General features: G+C 33.7%; 1 protein-coding gene across 1 annotated transcript; it reads left to right on the forward strand.

Moving 5' to 3' along the window:
* The first annotated feature begins 4,646 nt into the window (after positions 1 to 4,646).
* Positions 4,647 to 8,483, forward strand: LOC137407220 (fap1 adhesin-like). Its single transcript, XM_068093825.1, has 4 exons — positions 4,647 to 4,673; positions 5,662 to 6,376; positions 6,470 to 6,652; positions 8,314 to 8,483. Exons 1-4 carry the CDS (start codon positions 4,647 to 4,649, stop codon positions 8,481 to 8,483), a joined length of 1,095 nt encoding a protein of 364 aa, XP_067949926.1.
* Positions 8,484 to 16,777: the final 8,294 nt, after the last annotated feature.

The raw sequence follows: 16,777 nt of genomic DNA on the forward strand, positions 1-16,777 counted from the left end.
TCTTATCCTTATGTGTATGACTAACTAAAATATTTTTGCTTTGAGCACCTCATTATTATAATTTAGTTGTTTATTTCAAATTGCTTCTAAAACCTCATTTGTACTATTTGCGACAAAATAATACCTTATTAATAATATAATTGTGGCTACATGGTCACCTCACCTAGTCTTTTGAATAGGCATAGCTAAGGAATTTAGTCTATAATGTGTACTGATGTCTATTAGCACACATGTAATACACACACGCTGCTACTGTAATAGATTCAAAGTCAGTACAGTTAAATATTGGTTGAATATTGGTTTATTTTTAAAATTTATTTAAAAATTACCAAAACAGTAACACGTAAAACCTTTCTTTTTGCTTCACTAAAGACATGAAAAATGCCCATTATTCCACTTTTTTGTTAAATATGAGTGTCTCAAGTACTGTGTACTCAGCAATTAAAATAGATAGCCATCATCATTTCAGTATCCCATCAAACAAAGGGAAGGCCAAGGAAAGCTATAAATAGTTTTGGAGTCAATCCAAACGTGAAAAAGTTACTATTGCATAAAGTTGTTAAATTTAAGAGCAGACCTCATCGCGTAGACACTTACTTCAAAGAAAGCGTTTATTCAGACAACTCAGTCTTTCACCAATCAAGAGAATCAAGAGATGGTTTAATGCAAATATTTATAAGCCCAAATGTTAAATGAATCATTAGGTCAGTGTAGCTACACATATCTAATCTAGGAAACATATCAGCTCTTTTCACTAGATCTGTCATAATAAGAGGTGTAATGCTTTAAAATATATCTATTAGTAGTAAAGTACATTTCTAGTACTGAAACCATCTTCTTTTAAACATTTCTTTTGCATATTTAAACATATGAACTTTGTTCAATAAAAATTAATGCATTTGAAGCCTGTCCTTCGCATCAGGTGTATCAAAATTTTACTGTCATTTTAAGCTTAACTTCTAATTATCTGCCAAATGATCAGGTAACATCGAACAGATCTACAGAAGCGTATTTTTGTAAACATGTGGACATAATCACACTTACAAGAAACATAAAACAAACAGTAATGACATTGCATTTATAAGATATAAGATAGTAATAAAGTTTAATGTGAAGGAAAAGATAATAGTTTTAATGCTACTCACTGAAAGTAAAGACATTTAGACAGTATGATGAGGACATATAGTTACTAGCTAAACTGCACATACACACCCAGAAGTCTGGTCTAAACCACTTAATCAAATGACAAACTAAAAATACTATAAAGAATGACGTAGAAGATGAATGCAATTGGTCGCATCCTTAACTTCTGCACACAAGAATGACTAAGCAGTTTTTATAAATTGGCAGACGTCGCTTTTTTCTAAACTCTTGAGTTTGTCCTTTGCCCCTTCAACGACTTGCAGATACTGATATCTAAGTTAATGCAAACCAGTAAAAAACAATTTATTTGGCTGAACAGTGAACAGCCTAAAACTTGAGGAAAAACTAAAACAAAGCTGTAATATCAGGCAGCTTAGCAACTAAACAAGTCATGAAATACCAATTTGAAATATGAACGACTGGTTGACCGAACAGATAGCTATAGAAACAGATAGCTATAAAAACAGATAGCTAGTTAGCACAGCTCGAGTGTTCAACTATACATAATACAAAGATGTGAAGTGTATGGCTAGAACGGGTAAAACGTGCCAAAGCTGTAGAGTATAAAGCCTACCATATAGGTGTGTGAACTTTCCTTTTTCTTTACTGAGAGATCAATGGCCTCCATCGAATGCATGTATTGAGCCTCACATGAGCTCTATAATCAAAGATCAAATAACCAACTGAATTAGTTCTCACTATAGGTGTTCAATGCCTACTATGTTGTTTGTTAGCCATTTCGCTAGACCCTTCACTTAATTCAAGTGCTGTTGACTATTCCAGGAAAAGCGAAATTTAAATTGCAAATTCATGTCCAGGGTGACAAGAAAATATTCAAATCGTATGTTTTGATGGCACCAAGAAGAATGTTGAAAACAAGAGAAATGATTTACATTCTGGTTGTAAAAAATATGGTAGTCTTTATTGTGACTTATACAACGCCAATATTTAAATGCAGAGGTACTTTTAGCTTATTTTTGTTTTATTTTTCTTTTGTTTTAAAGAATTTTTTTCATGTAAACAGGATGTAGAATGTTTGAATTAGACAAATGAACAAAATGAGTTCTACTTCATATCGGAAAGAACATAGCGGGTTAAAACATACATCACTAGTTTACAATATTTACATGTTTGTAATCGAAAATCAAAATATTCTCTTGTATTATTTTAAAATGGCAGATATTATTTTGACATTTGTTAAATGACACAAAATAACACACATCAAAACACCATTTTATAAAATGATATTTTGTGAAATGACAGATCTTACCCGATTGATACTAACTGATGAAAAACACTTTTCTGTCAAATATTGAAAGTACGATTTCAAGCATCACTCGCTACTCCATAAGTTTGTGAATAAATTCAAATATTGTAACACAGTTTTGTAGAAATATTTAGTTGATTCAACTAAAGCTAGTTAGTACTAGAGATGATTGTTGTTGATAAATAATGGCAACTGTAAGCTAATCTGCTACTTTCCAACCAGCAGATTTTCTTGGAATATAAATTATTCTTATAAATGTAAACAATAGAAACATAATGCAGTTTGATTCCTTTTCAAATAGAACATTTAAACACAACAAAAAAAACTAAAATAATTTTAATATGAAACATCACTATTCAAATATGTTGTTATAAAATAGTCTATAGCAAAGAATTACGTTATACTTGTATGCTTACTGAAAAGTTACTTCGCTTGATATTTGATACACTGTTTGTTTGTATAAAGATTTGACAGTTTCCTGACCTTGAGGGTCGATGCGCATTACATGACAAATGAATATTCCTTAATAGAGTAGACAAATTCCTATTTAGATGCATTCAGCTATTCAAATTTTTAAATAAACACCCTCAAACATTGAAAGCTTAATGTCACAGACTGCACAGATAAAGCTATTTTATAAATATCAGAGTTTGTAAATACTGTAGATGTGTCTCCTGCAACTTCTTGGAAGAACAAGTAAAAGATTCATGCTAATTTTATTCTTCATTATTATACAGAACGCTGCTTGTGATGAGTCAGCGGTGTTCAAACTATAAAAATAAACTGTGAAGAGACAGCCAGTAAAACTTGGATGAAGCTGTTGAGTGTCTGAAAGAGGTTCAGAAACAACTGAGACAAGCCTGAGATGAGACTGAGACAAGCCTGAGATGTGACTGAGACAAGCCTGAGATGTGACTGAGACAAGCCTGAGATGTAACTGAGACAAGCCTGAGATGTGACTGAGACAAATCTGAGGTGTGACTGAGACAAGTCTGAGATGTGACTGAGACAAGCCTGAGATGTAACTGAGGCAAGCCTGAGATGTGACTGAGACAAGCCTGAGTTGTGACTGAGACAAGCCTGAGATGTGAGTGAGACAAGTCTGAGATTTGACTGAGACAAGTTTGAGATGTGACTGAGACAAGTTTGAGATGTGACTGAGACAAGCCTGAGATGTGACTGAGACAAGCCTGAGATGTGACTGAGACAAGCCTGAGATGTAACTGAGACAAGCCTGAGGTGTGACTGGCATGAGACCAAGATAGATTAGTCTTATGAGAAAGATTCTTTTGCCACTAGCATATACTTTTACTGGTCTTGTGCTGATTACCACGTTTTATTCTGGTAGTTTCTCACTACTTAACCCTACTATATCTGCTTGTACTTGTTGGTAAAAGCAATTGTATTCAATGCGATCGGCATATATGTATTTATAAAGAAGGACATGAGTTATACTCTGAAGACAAAATATCTGTGGTTACCACTGACACCTGAACAGACGGTTTCTCTACTGCTTGCTTCGGCTTAGAGAATTACTATCAGTTTTATTTTATTTCTTGTGCCAATAATGTTGACTAAATACACAGTTTTCTGGCAACTGTCTGAACAGAAGCTATAACACCTATATTTTGCAATTTTTGTTGTTGTTAAAAGCAGATTTTGGAAAAGGTTGCAAAAACATCAAATACGATGACAATTGTTTTCACAACCTGCATGGATTATACGAATCAGCATTAAAATCAATGTGATTGTAGAAACAGAAACATCTTTAATAAACAAAATAAATTTCTGTGAAAATTCATGTTGCTTTTTATTTGGCATAATACATATTTGTATCATAATGTTAGCGACTTACAAAGGTAGAGACTTTAGTATATGTGTAAGGAATTATCAAGACTAGCATTTTCATTCTAGTCTTGTAGAAGAATTTGGAAGAGAACTCGAAATCATCTTAAGATATCTGTTATAAAACTGGAAAGCGTATGATAAAAACACCAGGCAACCTTGCAACTTGTGAAATAAAAAGAGGCAAAATTAGTTACAGCTAATGTTAACTTATTTCTGCTTAAGAGTAGTAAAAACTCTGCAAGTACAAAAAAAACATATGCAAGATATTGACCCAAGTTGAAGACCATATGGCTATAGAACAAATTTCACTTTTGTTAAAGTTTGGGAAATCTTTCCAATTCTTATGCCTGCTACGAACAGCCAAAGACATTTCTATTCAAAGCGCACAATGATTGCTCTCTTCTGTAACATGAAGGTTTGATAACGCATGCCACCTATTGTTTGACCTTTTGACCTTAAGGGCTGTTTGGCTCATTTGTAAAAAATATTAGTAGAAGCTTACGTTGTTAAGAATACCATAAAAGGCATAAATTATATGTAAACAGTTATAGAGATAATTTAACTTACGTTATAAAAATTAACTATGTTATGCTTGTGTAAAAAGGGAGGATGACACAATGCAAACACAAAGCTTGATTATTACAGCACTGCATTTTCAACTTTTCTACAAATTTTGTTATATGCATGATTTTTGAAAATTGATTACTTGTTTACAATTTTTATGCAAGTGGTCACTAAAGGTCACTAAAGGTCACTAAAGGTCATGCTAGTGTCACATAAGAAATGTTCTAAATACCGTAGACGCTTTAAGCATGTAAATATGATTATACTTCTCAGAATTAAGAATAATTCTGAGGAGATCAAATATTTACAATAAAACGTTTAAAAATCCTTTTTTGTGCAAATGTTAGTTTGTTTACTTGTTTTTAGCAATTCGGTGTACAAATGATGCTAAATCAACTTATGTCCCAATGAAACCCAAATTTTTCAGCATTAGAAACCACTATTTTTGCCACCATTTATGCCCTTATGAAAAAGTATAATACAGTTATACCCTTTCATAACGCAAACATACTCATATATCTTAGACAACTTAGACATCTTAGTTCTAAAAACTAGTGCTTGACTTTATTGATTATAAATTTTATGGTTATACTTACCATTCATTTTAAACGGCTTTTGCAGTTTGATTAAAATACTTTGGATGGACTAGATATTTTAGACATAAAAATGTAACAACAAACTCTAACACAGAACTGCTGTGATGCCGAATTATCTCACTATATTACACTGAACATTAGTGTTTGTACTAGAGATGAGTTTTGATATATTTCTTTCAGCCAGAGGCTTTTTAGTCAAAGTTGCTCAGTTAGTCAGTCTATATCGTTAGTAATGTAAGTCAGTGGGTCAATCACTTACTCAGTCAGTCAGTCAGTCAATGGGTCAGTCAATCAGTCAGTCAATCAGTCAGTCAGTCAATCAGTCAGTCAATTGGTCAGTCAGTCAGTAAGTCAGTCAGACAGTCAGTCAGTCAGTCTGTCTGTCAGTCAGTCAGTCAGTCAGTCTGTCAGTCAGTCAGTCAGTCAATCAGACAGTCAGTCAGTCAGTCAGACAGTCAGTTAGTCAGTCAGTCAGTCAGTCAGTCAGTCAGTCAGACAGTCAGTCAGTGTTTCAATCAGACAGTCAGTCAGTCAGACAGTCAGTCAGTCTGTCAGTCAGTCAGTCAGTCTGTCAGTCAGTCAGTCAGTCAGTCAATCAGACAGTCAGTCAGTCAGTCAGTCAGTCAGTCTGTCAGTCAGTCAGTCAATCAGTCAGTCAGTCAATCAGTCAGTCAGTCAGTCAATCAGTCAGTCAATTGGTCAGTCAGTCAATTGGTCAGTCAGTCAGTAAGTCAGTCAGTCAGTCAGTCAGACAGTCAGTCAGTCAGTCAGTCAGTCAATCAGTCAGTCAGTCAGTCAATCAGTCAGTCAATTGGTCAGTCAGTCAGTAAGTCAGTCAGCCAGTCAGTCAGTCAGTCAGACAGTCAGTCAGTCAGACAGTCAGTCAGACAGTCAGTAAATCAGTCAGTCAGTCAATCAGTCAATCAGTCAGCCAGTCAGTCAGTCAGTCAGTCAGACAGTCAGTCAGTCAATCAGACAGTCAGTCAGTCAGTCAGTCAATCAATCAGTCAGTCAGTCAGTCTGTCAGTCAATCAGTCAGTCTGTCAGTCAGACAGTCAGTCAGTCAGTCAGTCAGTCAATCAGTCAGTCAGTCAGTCTGTCAGTCAGTCAGTCAGTCTGTCAATCAGACAGTCAGTCAGTCAGTCAGTCAGTCAGACAGTCAGTCAGTCAGTCTGTCAATCAGAGAGTCAGTCAGTCAGTCAGTCAGTGTTTCAATCAGACAGTCAGTCAGTCAGTCAGTCAATCAATCAGTTTAGACTACTAGTGTGAACATAGCTAATAGCTTTTATGAAATACTAGATGAATGTGCGGTGCTGCACGAATAATAAAAGAACAGCTTATAAAACTTACCTTACCTCCTACATTATCTTTACACTACATTACCTGCCATTGTTTATAAGCTGTTTATATTACCCGTGCAACGTCGGCCATTCACCTAGACTTCAATAAACCATTGCCCCCATCTTGCCAACCAGTGGTTTCTACTTGCCAGTGTACTTAAGTCAAAAGCGCAGTTCTTTTACAGAAATACAGATTGATGGTTTTTTAATTGGTTCTGCTCTTATTAGTGATATCTTCTTTAGCTGAGATTAACAAATAGAAACGTCTTAACAATCAGTCATAGTTAATCCCACAATTGAGAGAGATTAGTCTTTATTCATATCATTGACCGTATCTATTTGCATCATAATAAGGTTTTACTTATCTCCTCTTACTCTCTATTATTTTTAGATTAAGAAACGAACAATCATATTTTCTATAAGTACCCAGAGACCCATCAATAACAGATTAAAAAATCTTGTACTGTAAGCATAGCTATGAGCAGACAACTCCATAGAAAAAGTTTCTACGACCATTGACAGTTCTCTTTTAAAATCCATATGCAGTCTTGAGGGTATGCAGTGTGAGCTCAGCTAAAATAGCAAGTTATGCCACTAAATTGATCCGATGTATATCAGAACGAAATATATTTACGTAACTATTCTGAAGCCACTCATAAATTTATTGGCTAAAGAATTTTCTATCGAATAGTTTTTTCTAAAACAAAAATTCTAAAACAGTTTGGTACAAAAGTTTAGCCGATTTCTACAACAATGTTTTGTATAACACTGAAACCGGTATGTTGACACTTCGACACAAATATTTCATTGCAAACCAAAGCTACACCATAATTACTCTTTCATTGCTTAATGAATACCCTTCTGAGTTTTTGCTAAACTAGCATACCGCTAGCCAAAGAGAGTATAAACCTTACGAGCAGACAGAATAAATACCATATAGTATGTTCGTCGGTCTCAATGGAATTATGTCATAAGTAATGAGAAGCCAAGTGCTGCCCAGGATTTGTTTTCTTTTTAATCAGATAACCTGTAGGCGGGTGTTTGAGAGGCTGGTTCTCAGCAAAAAAAAAAGAAAATCTAAAATTTAAGTTATATTTTTACAGCGCCATTTGCATCTAATTGTTTCTCATTGAATTTATTGACCTCTGTTTTTATTTTGCAGATTTTTGTTACTGGAAACAGGCTATAGAAGAAATGACACAGAATTTCAACAATTTTCAAATTAAAAAAATTTATTACAATATTATTATGATAAGGATATTATTTTTAAAAGAATGATGATTATGTAAGTTTGTGTCTCCAAACTACAAATTGATGCCAGTTTAAAGTTTATAAATCTAAAATATCTTACTTTGAACTTTCCATATTTTTTGACAGCCAATTCTCTTCTAAACTCACCTAATAAGATATTAATATGTTTGAATTTTGAAGTTCATAAAAAACATCTTCAAAAACGTCTTTAAGGCTTGCTTTTACTCATACAACAAAATGGGAATAATATTATATTTGACAGCAAAGTTTATTTAAAATAAAAGAATACATTGTTTTGTTTCAGAGAATTTAGCTGAAGGGGATTCCCCTCTTCCTACCAGGAACATATTAGACATAAAGGTTGTGTCATGTTTGCTGATTCCAGGTATTGCAATACCACAAGACAATTTGGTGCCACGTAAACAAACAAACAGCGTGATGGCCAGCTGGAGACAATTTGAAATCAAAGCATGAAGTGGTTAAACCTCAGTTCATATCACTGATGACTGACAAAAAGCTGTAGCCACTGAAGGTAACTGCACTAACCACAGAGAACAACCCTGTGTAGTCACCACTGAGACAGTCATCACATTCCTTTGCTGGCCTGATCTATGATAGCGTTATGTTTATAAATTAATCGAAGACACGCTTTTACATTTCAAGAAAAAAAAACTAAGCAACGTCTGACTTCAACCAGGAATTTCTCACACTGCAAATGAAATAAAATACCAGCTCACAAAAATCGCTTGCTAAATTATTTTTTGTTGTTTTTTGGATTTTTTGTGTTTTTATTATATTTTTATTATTGCCAGTAAAAAATTGCCCTGTAATGTTAATGTGGCAAAAGGCTGCCAAAATAAAACGTTCAAAATGATTTTTGTTAAATATTAATATATTTTAAAAATCTGTTCAAGTTTAGCTATCGTAAAACATTACTCTTTTACATTAACCTCGTATGTCAATTTAAGAAATAGATCAATATTGACGCCTGTCAATATTGATCAATTAATTCTTGCAGCTCTTATACATCTATAATGTTTTATTACTTCATACAATCTTTTTCCTGGGTATAAATAAAAAATTTACTATAAACCCGATTACAAAAATATTATAAAAAAACTCTTCTTTAATTGTCTGTCCTAAACTCTTGCTGAAAACTACAGTATGAGTCAGAATTTTATAGCTATAGTCAATTAAATATACTTCTGTGTCTCAAACATTATGCAGATCTTGTCTCCTTATCTGCTTGGCTGCCCGTAATTCATTTTATCATAATACTTGTTTTGAAGTCATTCTCAAAGATATGCAAATAGTTACATAAAATATTTTGGTTTTAGTTAATCTTAAAAATTGTTGAAATTCCATCGTTAAAAACACAATTTAAAAACTTTACAAGTGATCATATTCATAATCAAACTTTAAAAACATGGTTCAGCTTTGACTCGCATGTTGCTCGCTTCCTAGATGCCATATTAAAGTTTTTTTCTTGTATTGTGTAAGTAGAACAATTTATTCCTTGAGCGTACTTACCAGTTGCTGCAAAGGATGGTGTACGACTGGGAGCACCTGCAGTAAATGTCGGAGCAGTTTTTCCTCTCTAAGAATGCTCCCAATTATTGTAGGAACGTGTTTGGTGTTTAGGGCTAGAACCAACGAGATGTACTCACGCTCCGTCAGCGTGAAGTCCATCATTAAGCTGACTGCTTCTTTAAATACAGACAACCAGCATTATAAACAATCTTGACAAGTATGCATTTTTGTCAATAGAAATTCTGCAAAGTTATTGCGCGCATCAGGTAAAAACAGTAAACCTTGATGCCAATTGGTTGAATGACGAGGCAAATTATCCAATAAACTAACACCTAAATTATTGTTGCAGCAAACTTAAACAATGAACATCTACAGGGTATAATAATATATTCCACACCATCAATCTGTGCGCATTCTCTGCCATCTGCCAGATCGCTAAAAATATATTGTTTTAAAACTCCGCCTAGTTCCTGGAAACCAGTCTCTTAAACACCTACCTGCGGCTACCTGCGGCTATTTGATTAAATATTCTCAGGCATCGTGTGGTTTACCGTAATATGTTATATTTATAAGCTGCAAATAAATGCCTTTTTCATCATATCATGTGCATAATAAAATAGATGTGTCGTAAAAAGTTCAGTATCTACCTATCAACCACAGGGTGAAGTACTCTCAAACAGAATGTAAGAACTTTGGCTAACTAAAACTAACCGACAAAAAAAACATCTGTTTGAAGAAAAATGAGTCACATGTAGCCTGACACAACATTGAGTTTTCACTGTAAAAATTCCTCGAAACAATGAAAAAGCTTGAAATCAAATCTGTCTAATGATTAGGTTGGTTGATTGGATGTACTTTAGTTCTGTTTTATCGCTGAAGTCTTATTTGGATTTAGTAGATTTTTGAAATTAAAGTATCTTTTTATGTTTATTAGCAAAAGGATGTTAACTGCATACATCGGATGAAAACATTAAGAAAAGTTTAGTATGATTGTTTTGAGTTGATGGATATTTATACTAATGATGAGCACAAAATGACAAACTTTTTTGCAACTTGAGAGTTTTATTAACAGACTATAAAAAACTGTAATACAGTTGGATTATGTAGTATATAAAGTTAAATTTTGAACTAACTGTTGAATAACCATCAGCTTGTTAAGTACATACTAAAACAAAAAACTTTTGCATCCAAAATCAATACCATTCAAACCTTGATGTCAGTACTAAAATGTCTACAGTCGTGTGTCAACCATTGACAAGGTGTATGGAATATTTCTGTTGACGTATATAACTGGCAAGTCAAAAGATGAGCTGCAGAAATATTACTAATGGTGGTTGGAATGGTTGTGCACAAAGAAACTGAACAAATCGATTATTTAGCCACAAACTAGCTATCAGGAGTCGTTTTACCAACCGCCTTAATTACGGCATACCCTCGGTGCTACTATAAATATTTGTAACTATAACATGCGTAATATTGCAATTACGAGCTTGAAATTATAAAATTCTGGCGCAAAAACATGCCTTTCTGTCTGGTAGATCATTCCCAACCTAATATCCCATATGAGAGCGTATTAACATCATGTAAAAATCTAGTACAAGAGTAATTTTTGGCCTGTTAAATTAACAGCCATCACAGATCGTTCTACAAAAGATTTGCGAATTGTGATATTAGGACAAGGATAGTAGCGCTGCTCCAAAATGCCATTAGTGGTAACAAAAATTTAAAATAAATAAAAATCTATTCAAATAGAATTAGATCAATGAAATGAAATTGCGTGCTACTTTAACTGCTTATTCCAAGCCCTTCATAAAAAAATATATGTATACATATATATGTATATATATATGTATACATACATATATATATATACATATACATATATATGTATATATAAATATATATACATATATATGTATATATACATACATATATATATATATATATATATACATATACATATATATGTATATATAAATATATATACATATATATGTATATATACATATATATGTATATATACATATACATATATATGTATATATACATGTATATATATACATATATACATATATACATATATATGTATATATGTATATATATACATATATATGTATACATACATATATATATACATATACATATATATGTAAAACTATATATATATATAAAACTATGAGTACTAAAAAACTACAAGTTTTGTTAAAACAAAACTTGTAGTTTTTTAGTACACACAGTTTTATATCAGCTCTGTTTTTACTCAAAACATTGAGCACTTTTTTTACTAATGTGTATAAATATAACTTTTATATATATATATATATATATATTTATTTATGTATTTATTTATGCGTAGTTATTTATATTTATACGCATATGGCAGAGAGAGAAGAGGAAATAAGAAGACAGTGCAATGCCACCGAGCTAGAACTATTTTGTTAAAGTATCATGTATATATGTAGCTCTGACTGTTTTACTGACCTCCCAGCAGCATTTAAAATTTTGCTCTACTCTGTTGTAATTAAATAAGGTGAGACAGCAAAGCGGTTGTAGAAACAAAACCTCATAAAGTTCTTTAATTTTGGCTAAGGGAGTTTTATCGGCAACAAAAAGGTCAAAGGCAAATCACATTGGCATCGTTTTAATAAAAAAATGTTTCATGTACGGGATGATTGTAGTATGGGTCGAGTAAACTGCCTTTCTACTATATGCAATATGCAGCTGATTTTAAGTAGGACTGCGAGCTAAATCCATAACTCGTCAAACGATCAGATAGTTTTATCGATGCCAATAAATGCATCTAGTAAAAATAGGAAACAGTTGGCACTCTATTATTCATAAAATGTATCGAAATCTAGTACGCGCGATGAGACGATTATTTGTCTGTCACTGGTTTCCTGTGGTCATAGGCATGAGATATTGATTCCGAGGCCTCCTTATTGACCCATATATATTGTAGCTATTCCATATGACAACTTAAATACGTGTCTGCCACGTTAGTTTCATATGGGTTCCCACAGCGACTTAAAATACTAACGGAACTACGTCTTGTAGTTGGCTTGATTATTCGCTTAACTATTTAGGATTAAAAGCGGAAAGTGACAAAGCAAGCTACAAAATACAGCAAAGCAAACTTTGATAAACTGAATAACTAGTATTTTAAAAACCAAGACTTATGTAGAATATTCGGTAGTTATCCTCTCTTAGCTGGAGTCAGAATACTGAATGAGGATGCTAATACTGTGTAGTCTGATTATCATAGAACTAAAGCTCACAAGATATATCTATGCTATTGCAGCATAAAGCTAATTTTGGCACAATAAAGAACTTTCCAAGTTACTGGCTGCTCTGAGAAGACTTTTTTATAAGTTTACATGAAAATACAATAGAAATCGTGATTAATCGAGTACGATTTTTCAGTCGGGCTTTTTAAAAGCATCGTTGCACAAACAATGTCTTTGTGATGTTGGCTGGACATGTCTGAGTCTCGCGGCAAAGGTAACCTTGACGACTGGAAACATGCCCAATTGCAGAGAGCAGTTTAAGGTAGGATACCATTCCTGTCATCACCAGTTGGGGTTTTTGACAATTGAACCCAACCTGTTGTTTGCAGGTCATGAATTCTAGATGACTTGGCCGGACTAGGAATAATATATTACAGTGATTGAACTGCAATAATATATTACAGTGATTGAACATTGAAAAGCAAGTACTAATGGATTAACAAATAATCTCAACCAAATGTCGGGCTATATCCGGGCTTAGTTTTATTTTTTATAAAAAGACCAAACAAGTCTCAATAGAGTTTCCATAGATAAGAGCAAAGAGGTCAGAATGAAAGACCATCTGACAATTCAACTAATGTCAATTATTACCCTAATGGCAATTTTATGTTTTGACAAGGTGTATATAGAATGTTTCTTTTGGATTAACTGGCAGGTCAAGAATTAAGCTTCAGAAATATTATTAATGGTGGTAGAGATGCTTGTGCAAAAAGACAGGGTCAACAAATCAAACGGCTTCCATATTCTCACTAATTTATTACATTTTCTAAGACATTGATAATTTACTACCGCTATTTCAGCTCTGCTGCCTTACAAATACATCATAACAAAGTATAAATGTCATAGCTAACTTCATAAATACTAAATTCACTCAGTCAAGGTGTCAAGTAACTAAAACACACAACTGCAGGCAGGTAGATAGATCTATGGTAGTCAAGTGGCTTTATGGTAGCTAAGTAGCTCTATGGCAGTCAAAATAAAACTTGACAAGATCTCCAAAGTTCAACCAGATTTGAATTTTCTAACTTTTAATATTTCAAATGAACTGTTCTGCACAGTTGTCATCAACAATGACTTCTACAGAGATGCTTGCATATCAACAATGACTTCTACAGAGATGCTTACATATCAACAAATTGAATCTTCAAATACCAGAAAATTTGGTTGGGCAAGTATTATCAGTGAATCTGGCTTTAATGATATTGCTTCACGATAACTACTTGAATGGTGATTTAAAGCGCAACAAATGAAATCCTTTGACCTTAATACATAAAATATCTAAATGGGTTACTCTACTCTGTATGACTGGTACTGATTATTTGCTCTAGTAGTTGCTATTTGCCATGTAGTTAGCTTAAATCACTTAAGATTCAAGCAAAATATGTAAAAAATTTAACCGTGAAGCACCTACATTTCACGCTACCTGTATAGCACCTACAAGCACCTGTATAACATGTCAAATTCATCACTTTGTTCAAGAATCTTGGTGATGTATCGCTTTAATTCCAGATACCAAAACTCCTTTAAAAACTGAAACTTAAAAAATATGTAAAAAATTATTTTTAAAAGGTAATTTTTAAATAGTTTTTTTATTTAATTTATTCAAGCAAAACTTGAACATAATTTTGGTTGTTAAAAGGTAGGATGCCTAACTTACCTATTTCTGTACAAAATACTAACATCACCAAAGGTGATATAAGTGAGACATCCTAGAGCAGATATATTATATGGCTTACGTGCTACAACCAAAAATGCTAGCGAGTGTCGAACAGGTACTTACGGCAACTGGTGGCGATCAGACACTTTCTGATGAGTTTTCTTGATTCCTGCCTGATACCTGAACCTTCCACAAGATATTTTTCTGTTTTGATGGGCGTTGACTTTCAGTCTCCCTGACAAGCCTATTAATAATCAAGCTTCAAGCACCCCACACAATTTATGCAGTTTGTTCACTCATCCGCCACACCCTCTTGGGCAGGTAGGATGCATTGTGATCCACAGTCTATTCACGCGCTACCTATAGACTGTCTAAAAGACCTTTGGAGACCTTTTAGTAAAAACTGTGTATGTCTCATTTACTTGCACTAAAATATGTGTACATTACAAACACTAGTCTCTGCTGGCAAAAAGTTAACAAATTACTCAGTTGCCATGATTTTATAGGTGAGACCTCCTTGAGCACGTCGAGCAATTGCTGTTGTGCTACGCTGACTTTCAAATTGTTATTTGCTTTTGTGTTGCTGTAAAACAATCAGATGCAAAATTTTTCTCACAAGTAGTGCAAATGTTTTACCAAGAGTGTGATGGAGCGGCTAGTACAAGACTCAACTCTGGTCGGAGGTTAAAGGTTTGGAACTTTTCTACTGTCTGTCTGTTTACTGTCTGTCCCAACAGATGTCCCTCAACAAGCTTGTAGACAGATTAGATGAAATCGGCCAAATAAAGAACCGTAATACCGATCTCAAGCCAACACTTTTTATTTTCACTAATAAAAATAGTAAAATTGATTTCTTTTCGGAGAAAATAAGATTTCTGAGATTTTGAAAATTGATGAAAAAAGTTTCAAAACTCTGAGACACAACTATTTCCAAAAAGCGAAAAAAATTTCTATCTCATCAGCGGCTACACGGATAGTACAATTCATGACATGTCATGATGCCATGAGACTTCTATTGGAGGTGAGCCTAAAGCTAGCTGGACTTCTGAAGAGCCTTCTGCTGTGAATGAGTCTTTGCCTACAACCTTTCTGGCAAGATATGTATGGTGCTGTTGAAAAAAAAAGTGTTTGTAAAAAATAATAACATGAGAATGTGAAAATAAAATCTCACACCTCAATTCAGTTAGGCCGGGACAAAAGCGTAAAGATCAACCAGCAAAGCCGGATAGACAATTTCGGTAGTACAAAAGCCTAAATAGGACAAACACAGCAAATGCGTAGTATACGAATGACAATTATGAAATGCTCAACTTTGAGTAGCAAAATACGTCAGAAAACAGCAGTGATTGAATATCACATCAAACTATCCCTGTATCTTAGTCATCACTGCTATATTCAGCGAACCAGATGGACAAGAATTTTATTTGAGCAACAACCAATTAGCTTTAAGATTTTGAAAATTTAATAAATCCAAAATTTAGGTAATTTCATAATCATTTTGGACTTGCCCTGTTTTGGCTAAATTTTTAAAAGCCGACGTAGTGTTGAAGAATACAAATGTTTTTAGGAGATATGAAAAAGTTTATTTATGAAGTATTTAACACTCAATTTATCATGGAAGGTTCACATAGAAAAACTTTTTAATAGTGTTAGACCTTTGTTAGGACTCTTATATAAATGCTCAAGGTATTTACCCCACAAAATTTTGGTTTTAATTTACAACGCATTTATTTATTCTAAATTCAGTTACTGTATTGAGGCTTGGGGGAACACCCCAGGTAAATACTTGAACAAACTTCAATTTCTACAAAAACGCATTCTCAGGATTTTACATAAAAAACCTAAATTAGAACACACCCGCCCACTTTTTCAAAAATCTTCAATACTGACTGTGAATAAACTCTATAAATTTCGAACTCTCATCGCGTCTCATCAATTATTCTACAGCCTTAAATCACATCGCATTCATCAATATCCCACTCGCTGCTTTTCTTTAAATCTAAAGCTACCTCCCTCTAAATCTGCTTCGGGTCATCGCAGAATGTCATACCAGCAGTCAGCACAATGGAACGCTCTGCCCGATGAACTGCGTAGGGTTGTGAGTATGCCCATTTTTAGACGCGCCCTCAAGCTGTACCTGTTGAGCGGTGAATAAATAGTTTCTGGCTGCTTGCTGTTAACTTGTGGCCCAGCGCCTTGACTAGCAATGCTACTGCGCAGTTTGGGCCTCATCATTGTTTCTTTTCTTTTTCTTTTTTTTGTTTTCATGTTTTTTGATGAAATAAAACAAACAAACA

The sequence above is a fragment of the Watersipora subatra genome, chromosome 10 (genome assembly GCF_963576615.1).
Source record: "Watersipora subatra chromosome 10, tzWatSuba1.1, whole genome shotgun sequence".
Lineage (NCBI taxonomy): Eukaryota > Metazoa > Bryozoa > Gymnolaemata > Cheilostomatida > Watersiporidae > Watersipora > Watersipora subatra.

What these genes read in the sequence shown, in the direction of transcription:
- LOC137407220 (XM_068093825.1), top strand. Translation starts at nt 4,647, where the DNA reads ATGATTGCTCTCTTCTGTAACATGAAG. An exon ending in GTCAGTCAGTCAGTCAGACA is followed by an intron (nt 6,377 to 6,469) that starts GTCAGTCAGTCA and finishes TCTGTCAGTCAG; the next exon opens with ACAGTCAGTCAGTCAGTCAG. An exon ending in ATCAGACAGTCAGTCAGTCA is followed by an intron (nt 6,653 to 8,313) that starts GTCAGTCAATCA and finishes GTTTTGTTTCAG; the next exon opens with AGAATTTAGCTGAAGGGGAT.